The 8,833-nt window shown below is 44.0% G+C and overlaps 1 protein-coding gene across 1 annotated transcript; it reads right to left on the bottom strand.

Moving 5' to 3' along the window:
• On the bottom strand, positions 1–8,016 carry LOC142895308 (multidrug and toxin extrusion protein 1-like). Its single transcript, XM_076036233.1, has 16 exons — positions 7,779–8,016; positions 7,156–7,257; positions 6,984–7,052; positions 6,633–6,781; positions 4,739–4,781; positions 4,579–4,623; positions 4,385–4,482; positions 3,725–3,822; positions 3,210–3,391; positions 2,993–3,101; positions 2,227–2,302; positions 1,417–1,486; positions 1,184–1,316; positions 989–1,083; positions 825–888; positions 1–478 (listed from the first exon to the last, which is right to left on the bottom strand). The coding sequence occupies exons 1-16, from the start codon at positions 7,983–7,985 to the stop codon at positions 231–233; spliced, it is 1,788 nt and encodes a 595-aa protein (XP_075892348.1). The 5' UTR covers positions 7,986–8,016; the 3' UTR covers positions 1–230.
• Positions 8,017–8,833: the final 817 nt, after the last annotated feature.

The following is an 8,833-nucleotide window of genomic DNA, read 5'->3' as shown; positions in this document are numbered from 1 at the left end:
TTCCCAATGCAAAACAGCTCCACTGGAGTCGGGATGAAAAACACTGATCTGACAGTTGCTTTAATATGGGACCTTTGACTTTCATAGTGAATTGTGGCTATTTGGAAAGTCACGACCAGGTTAAAAAATCAGAAAGGCTCTTCAGCGAGCCAAACGTGGATTTTTTTCAAAACTAAATGACAAACTTCTGACATAGATAAGCCGACTGGCAGTTCGACAACATCTCCAGATCATTTCAGATACCTCACCAGGAGCTCACTGGCCACGATTCCTACTGCCAGGATGAGGACCATCACCAGCAAGGCCAGGCCCCGTCGTAACAGCAGCTGCCTGAGCGTCAGCACTTTCCCCACTGGGGAGGTTTTATCTTTCTTTATCTCTGAAATATTTGATTCTTGGTCAACGTTGGGCTCCTCGTAGATGTTTCCCTCCTCATCCAGCGATGGTGCAGCGACTTGGCCATGGTTCTGATATGAGTCTGGAAGTTTAGAAAATAACCTTTGGTCACACTTGGGTGACAAACAATGAGGCATTTGTCTCAAGTCTGTCCATCTTTTACTTGTTTTTGCTTTTCTGAAAATGTGTGCAAAAACAGACAGTTGTTGAAAGCAGCCCTGTGTCCTTTGTGTCCTTCCGCACCCTGCTTATTGACAACACCTGCACACCAGAGCCTGCCTCACGGCCTCTTTCTTGTTAGTCACTCCAAAAATTGTAGAAGGTCTGAATGCTGTGTTAGTAGTAGTTTCTATTTAAAATCATTAATCACGCAAGACTACTTCAGACTGAGTGTAAATAATGGATGTAATGAGGGATCTTGAAGTTACCTGCACTCTTCATCCTGGTCATTTTGGTTTCTTCTTTGGTTTTGACTCCTGCTCTGATCATAGCCTGCGAAATTGGAAGCGCACGATACGAGCAGAATTTAAAACCAGGTGCATCTCACAGAGAAAGAAACAGGGCAATTCTGCCTGGTCACTGGGATACATACGTCATCGGCTGCCTTCTTCCAGTCGAGCTTGGCCAGGTATAGGAGGAAAAAGATCGACTGCATCAGCACGCAGATGGTGAGTCCAGTCCAAAGTCCTTTCACAGAGAGAAGGAACGTTAACTCCTCAAAACGCCGTTTGGGAAGCAGACAAAGTTTCCAATGGAGGGAAGTGTTACTGAAATGGCTTCCCCTTACCCATGATGCCCATTTTTGCTGCGAACATCAGGGACACGCCGATGGGGAAGCCGATGAAGTAGTGGCCCACCAGATTGCACAGAGCACCGACCAGCTGTTTTCCAGCTCCCCTGAGGACGCCGCCCGTCACGCCCTGGACACGGCAAACACAACTTCTCATTCCTCATCCTGTGTTATTGTTTGCGTGATCTTGGATCTGATCTCAAAGCATCAACGCGAAAAAAATATCTCACCGCAACAGCGTCAAAGAGATGGGTGAAACAGAAGACGACCAGGACTTCGCTAACCCTCAGCAAAATTTCCCTGAAAAGCACGCAGAGACAGAGATTACTGACTGACACAAGCAGGCAAACAAGTTGGTTCGCTGAAATGTGTTTTGGGTTTATATCGGGGGTGCCAAACTCGATTTTGGTACATTTAAAAATTAAACATTGCAAAATAATTGCTTGAATTATTTTTTTAAATATATATAGTTTTAAATATAACAAAAATATATGTGCGTTTGCATCTAACTCTGTGTTATGATGACATTAATCCAGATTCAGAAATAAAATAAAAATCTTTTAGTTTATCATATTTAGAAACCCATATCACTCAAAGATCAAACTTTTTTTTTCAAGTCAGTGATGATGACAAATCACATTGACTTTGTTGATTGTTTTTCTTTCCCTCTGGATCAACTTACTTCATCTTTGACTTTTTGAGATTTTTTTTGTGGCTATATTTCAACTCCACTTCATATAAAAAGACACATTTTCATGCATTATGGGAGATGGAGTGTATGGTTATTTAAGCCCTGGCAGGTTCTTTAAAACCTCCAGCAGCCTCGAGTTCGTGTTGCGTTTCCCAGCAATCAAGATTTCAATCACTGTGACTTTGCATGAATGCAGTGACATTAGTTAATGAGTAACAGCCTGGAAAAAAAAAGAAACAAAAAAAAAACAATATGATAAAAATGTGCCAAAACAAAACTTAACAAAACAAGACAAAAAAACACATTGACTCTGTGAGCGCCCAGACGTTGATAAGGAGACTAGACTCACTCCTCTGAGGTGAAGATGTAGGCAATCACGGGTCTGAGGACGCCAATGATGGTCGACATAATGCAGGCGACGATGACTGTCAATGAGCAAATGACAGCAGAGACAAGAAGTCATCTGACATGTTATTAATTGAACAGTCAAAGTACTTGGAGTGAGAGACAGATGCTGTGTCTCAATTCAGGTTCTGCACCCTTGAGACCGAGTGTCCTCCGTCTGAAGGAAGCGTTCTTAAGAGTTCCCAGCCTAGAAGGACGGACCAAACCCCGCCTCCCCGGTAACCACTCGGGACGGTCTAGCCTTCGGCGTATTTCCTCCGGCTGGCCAACCCCGGAAGTGACGTTTTTATAGTATCAAGCTAACCATTGGTTCGCCATCTAACGATGCCGTTGGATGATCAAATAAATAAAATCCTACGTTAAAAACTGGATACTTTATGTGAAACTTCAATATTTAGATTTATATGTTGTGTCTTAACCAGTACATGCCGCTAATTTCAGCTGACTTCCCCAGGATCCCACGATGCTTTGCAGCAGCACGTAAAGCATCATGGGATACCCAAGTACGCGAAGGATAGTAGCGGTGCATCCTTGGAATCGGCTAAAACGAGTGCGTATTTCCGAGTGCGCATTTTGAGCGTCCTAAGGAATTGGGACAAGCCTTCGCGCAGTGCTATGACGCAACTTCCTTTCAAAATGCGCACTTCAAGGACGCAGAACCTGAATTGACACAGCAAGAGACACTCGGGACACTTGCTATTTCTTCTTACATCCGCATATGACGTTGACCTTGCACGACAGCTTGGCCCTCTCCGTGTCTCCTGCGCCGAGAGCGTTCCCGACTCGGACACTGGCGGCTGCCGATAATCCCAACGGGAACTACGATGGGAAGGAGGAGGGGGGTGCATGAAGTCTGTCATCACAGTGTCACGTGTGTGCTTAGCAAAACAACCAACGGTGTTGAAATTGTTTTTTGTTTTTTTTTACCATGTAGGCTACAACGGTCAGCTCGTATATGATGGACTGGGAGCCCAGCTCGGCCTCGCTGATCACTCCCGCCAGGAAGCCTCCCACCTCGAACAGCCACCACTCCAGGCAGAGCATGAGCATGCTGGGGATGGCCAGCTGGATGAAGGGCCCCCACTCCTGCAGGCAATCCATGGTCCACCCTGTGTGTGACAGAGAGCGAGAGGTGTGAGAGGACAGGTGACCTGTGACGAAGAACGACTGTGCGGCGAGAACACTGGGGCCGCCGTCCGCTTAATCATTCATCGCCGCCGCTCGAACAGGTGAAAACATTTACAGGTGAGATCCGGAGCTGCGTCACCGCCGCTGTTGCGCGATTACAGATCAACCCGTTTCGATTAAACATTACACAGAGGAGGCTACTGGGTGCAAACGCAGAAGACTAGACTGTTACGTCAGGAAGAATCCTTGTTCAGACAATCATTTCCATCGTGCGGTTCAACATTTTCACCTGAAGTACAAGAAGGGATACAGACCTCCCCACGTGGCCTTGTGAAGGCCCCTGGCGCAGATGTAAATGTACATGATGACGGCCAGGAAGTACTGGGAGATGGCGTTGGCTGCTGCAGACCCGCTGGAGGTGGAGGGACAACAGAGGGTTGAAGTTAGCGTTCTGACGGAGGAAGATTTGTGGCAGACCATGACGGTCACTCAGGGGGATCTTTTCAGCAAAGTATTCAAAACACCATCAACAACTGGGTACAGACACTACAACTTATAAAAGTGTTGTAATGTTTTGATTATGGAACCACTCAAATTCACTTGTAGGGGGCACCGTCTTGTTTTGCATTCAATTGCATGGTGCGTTAAGCATGTATTTTGCGCCCTATACCAATAATTTCCGGCTTTCCCCTGATATAAACTAATGGCTGTTTTGACGCGGTAAACATAAGGCGTGATTCCTAAAATAGGAAGGAAGTCACCGGACAGTTGATTTCAGTGTTCACCCCAAGTGGTGGTGTTCGACAAAACCACAAGGATCTAAGGATCTGCACCTGCTGAACTCTAAAACTCTGCCCTTCACTGAGCAGATGTTTCTTATTACTTTACATTTTTACACATTCACATTTTTATATATGTAGTATACTGATATGACATATAACATATAACGTGCAGTACATGTTGTGACTACTTACGCGACGCCCAGGTCCAGAACGTACAGCAGGATATAGTTTATGATTGCATTGCAGATGTTGGCAATCAGTCCAGTTATAACCTGCGGCCATATGATTCCCTGGAAAAGCACATCACAGCCCGGTGTTGATATCAATAAAATATTTCTGCTGTAGATCAACCATTAATAGCCACTCATGTGTCTGCCTTGCTGTACCTGATTTTGTAGATATCTTGCTTGCAGCTGGTACATGAAGGAAGCCTGAGGAAGGGAACATGTAAGAAATGTGAGCTTGAGATCAGTTTAAGGAAAAAATAAACATTATTAATTAGACTGATTGCAGTACAAGAAAATAAACAATATGTGGGATTCTCACCGGCAGAGCAGGCATGAAGATCTTCACGTACAGCTGGGTGAGACTATGTGAAACACAAAACACATGCACACGTCAAATGAAAGTGAAAACATAAAGAAAAAATGAACGGTGAAGTTAAGAGTCTGAAATCACAATGTGCACAGGGCATCCTTTCATTTCAGTATTTTGAAGCAGCCAGTGTCTCTAGTGAAAGGTACAAAATAATATTGGAGAAATGAAAATGTAAGGCTGTGGGGGAAAATGAAAAAGAGATACGACGGGCTAAAAAAAGTAGAAGGATAATACTAAGAGGACGTCGCATGAAGGCAAATCTATAATTATGAGTTTTGAGAAGTGATTTTGAGGAGAGACTGATTCTGCACGTCTTATCTACTTGGACAGGTTCTCCCAAAGTCGAAAGCCGCTGACTGGAAATGTCTGATCACCTTCAGGTTTGAGCCGCAACCTTGGAAGGACCTGGGAGTCCCCACCTCATTTGATTTTATGAGGGGCTTTTAAAAAAAATAAAAAATAAAAAAATAATAATCGACTAAGCTGTTATTGTTCTTTGTCTCTGTCTGAATGGGGAATGTTCCATTTGCAGTGTTAACCACTGAGCCACCCTCTCACCCAAAGAACATCATGAACACAATATTTTTGTCGAAAGCAGGGCAATTAATGGCTTTGCTGGCACAGAACTTATTTAGCCTCTATTATTATTTTTGCTGACATGGACCCGAGAGAGGCTGTGGACAAGTGTGAGCCTCCGACCAGCTGGCTCAGCACCTTGGAGAGCTCTACGATGCACAGATTTAGCTCTGCTCGAAAGGCTTTGTGAGCAGAACTCACAATCTAATCCTCTCTGTTCTGACAATACATTTACCGCACACCATGTTAAACTTCACAAAACAAGCTTAATCTTGGCTTTTGCAGCGAGTAAAATTGTATTTATCAGGCTAAAATTACTCTACGGTGCAAACAATGGCCTATTCTATGAGAAACGCGTTGACTGAACAAATAATTATTTGTCCTGGCACTCATTGTGGTTTTAAATGACGAGTGCTGTGTTTAAATGCTATTCATTCTTTTGTTGTTTTTTTTATTGTGTTCTCTGGACTTTGTGTTTGTCGACACTAAAGGCTTGAGTGCACCTTCTCTGTTTCTGCTGGTTGCACACAAGTTGACCCTTGGTGAATGTGTCCTGAAGTAAAAACAACAACAACACTGAAATATCAATAGAACGGTGGCTATGTGTCTATTCTCTGTGTTAAAGGGGCCCTATTATATACATATAAAAAAAAAAAACTTTCTTTTTTCTCTTTAATATGTCTTTTTGTGTTACTGGCATGCCAACTAAAAAAAACAAGTACAAAAAATTCCAACTTGTAGATAAACTTTTTCTTTGTTACTGCGCAGATTATCATAGTAGCGCCTATGCAGACTTGAATGCGGGTGAGACATCCACATATAGACCTACTACCTTGTTTATTGTTGGAAGCAGACCAGCAACTGAATGTATTGAATCTGGAAATAGTCAAAATAGGGCCTCTATTATGAAATGACTATCAGGAACGTAGAAGTAGCCTACTCATTTCTGTTACCATTTCAGTAATTCAGCACTTAATGTTAATATCGTGGTTAGGCCAGCAATTCAACTAACTTGTAGTAACGCGTGTTATATTGGCGGTGCATTCATTACAGAGCTACATTTTTAACCAATGCAAAGTCCCATCCAAAAGCCAATAAGATAGGCTGAATCCCAACTGTAGGGCTTCAAAACCTCCTACCAACTAATACACACATGTGCCGCAATATTAATGATAAAAAACTGCATGCTATCTCTAAATCTGCCTATGTTATCACGCATTCCATCTATTAAGAAGCCTGTGTCAGTTCAGAAGTAGCCAAGACTGACCTGGCCACCTCTGGACTCTGTCTGACAGCAAGCAGGAGGGGTTCAGTGTTGATGAGGATAGCCCAGCAGGGGAAACAGGCCAGCAACAGGATCAGAATCCCCCTCTGAAGAATCACACCCACGCGCTTCAGGTTACCGCTACCATAGGTCTGCACGGAGGGGGGGAGGAGACAGGTACAAAGACAGTGTCAGGAAATCGTGTTTGTGACAGGGGTATTAGCTAGTCTAAGAAAGCTAACATGATCTACAGGCTCATTGTGAACTTGTTTGAAATAGGGCCCCAGGACAACCTGGGAACTCAGCAGTGTGGGCCGTGTTTATCTTGGTTGGACAAATAAATATGAGGTCTACCTGAGATATGAGCGTGTCACAGGTTAACGACAGACCCGTTCCAATGGAAATGCCTGTCACGTTGATCACCTGCAAGATAAGGAACACAACAAAAGGGATTATTTACAAAAAAGAAAATCCTTTCAAATAAAAAATGAGTGGTAAAATCCAAAACTCAAGGCAGCCTCCTCACCGAGATGGCCAACGACACTCCAGCTAGCTCCGTTTTTCCAAGGTGACCACAGAACACAGTGCTGACGAAACTGATCATAAACGTCATCATCTGCGAAATGATCTGTGCAAACATTTGAAATACAAAAAAATGTAGTGAACACAGAGAATGAAAATATAAACAATGTATTGTGCAACATCTTCACATGTTCCTTGAAAATTAGACATCCGACCTAATGTATTTTGCGGGTTCATATTTTAAACAATATATTTATATATGGTTAAATTTCAAAACCAAACCCTTTCAAGCATCATTTCACAACAAACAAGCCTGCTCGGATGAGGGGGGGGCACAGACACAGTTTTTGTTTAAGTTTCCAGCTCTGATGATGGTGGTGGTGAATGCCAGTGTTGACTCTGCTATTCTGGGGCTCCAGAGGTGAGTGAAGTACCTATTATGGCCAGCTAGAAATTGTCTGGTAGGAATGTGTCGGACCAGCATGATAACAACATCACACACGCGCACTCTAATTAGCGAGATAACGCCACTGGAAAGCATTAAAAAAAAAAAAAAAAAAAAAAAGGAAACACATTTTCGGTGAAAAGTCTCTTAATGCCGTCAGTCGTGTGTGTTCCGAGTCTTACCACAGGTCCCGCTAGGTGCATCAGCTGCCTCAGTTCATCCCAGTACTTCGGCGGGAGGAGGCGGCCCACCCTGCCCAGGCAGGGGCAGCCTTCCTCAGCGGACTCCTGGGCAGCGGAGGCCGCTTCAACCTTCACCTCCTCCTTCAGTCCGTCCACCGCCTGCTTGTCCTGTGTTTTCTCTGACCCCTCCATGACCACCGCTCCCATCTTGCAGCCGGCACGCGCTCCACTGTGGCGGTTTTTGCTTTTTGGCGGTTAATAAAGCGTGAGGGGCGTGTCAGAGGAGGGACGTCGACGCATGTGCTTTTGGAGCTTCCCGACGCCAGGTACCTGCCACGTGCAGCTGTTCTCGTGTGTGTGTGTGTCTGTGTGTGTGTGTGTGTGTGTTGTGTTCTTTGGGCGCGCAGTTAGACTTTAACATCAGGGGGTTTTGCGTTGTTGCACAAGTCAGTCGCTTTGTCGACACTTTGCCAAGGCGGCGGGAGAATTGATGAGTTACATGGCAACCTGTTACGAAATTAGTAAGAATACGGAGAAAAGAAAGAGAGAAAAGAGTTTCAGGCGTCAGTTGAAATGGGAAGGCAGAGGTTTTTGGATACCGCACGTATTTGTGATATATGTGATCTATTTCATGATAAATGAGTCTCTGTCAGGCCTTGTGGACAATTTGCCCATTTTCTGTTAGGGACCCTTGGCTTGACAGACCTCCCTGTAGAGACATGAGCAACAGAATTAAAATCAAATCTAGAGCCCGCTTTACATGGATCACATGCATCATGCTTGTCATAATTTCTTTCACTTTTTCACAAAAAAAAAAATCTTTAAATGCATTTCCACCTCATGGTTACATCACACTAGCTCTAACCAACTTGCAGACGTGAAAAGACAACACAAGCGAATGGCAATAAATAATTTATCGCGCCACAGAGTTAATTTTCAACAGTCATGACGCAGAAGGAAAGACGCACACTCTTTTTCTTGACGTAAAACATTAGGTTTGAAAACGCTTACCAGGGTGCAGTATAATGACAGGTCACAGAAGCAGAGATGAAACG

This window comes from Nelusetta ayraudi, unplaced genomic scaffold (assembly GCF_046127955.1).
Source record: "Nelusetta ayraudi isolate G7.1 ecotype Tasmania unplaced genomic scaffold, CSIRO-AGI_Nayr_v1 ptg000004l, whole genome shotgun sequence".
Taxonomy (NCBI): Eukaryota; Metazoa; Chordata; class Actinopteri; order Tetraodontiformes; family Monacanthidae; genus Nelusetta; species Nelusetta ayraudi.
The sequence above is the reverse complement of the archived record's forward strand: the minus strand, read 5'-3'. Positions and strand labels throughout refer to the sequence as shown.

Coding starts and splice junctions, on each gene's coding strand:
- LOC142895308 (XM_076036233.1), bottom strand. CDS start 7,985: ATGGGAGCGGTGGTCATGGAGGGGTCAGAGAAAACACAGGACAAGCAG. Junction 4,483..4,578: donor CAAGATATCTACAAAATCAG/GTACAGCAAGGC, acceptor GTGCTTTTCCAG/GGAATCATATGGCCGCAGGT. Junction 889..988: donor GGAAGAAGGCAGCCGATGAC/GTATGTATCCCA, acceptor CCAATTTCGCAG/GCTATGATCAGAGCAGGAGT.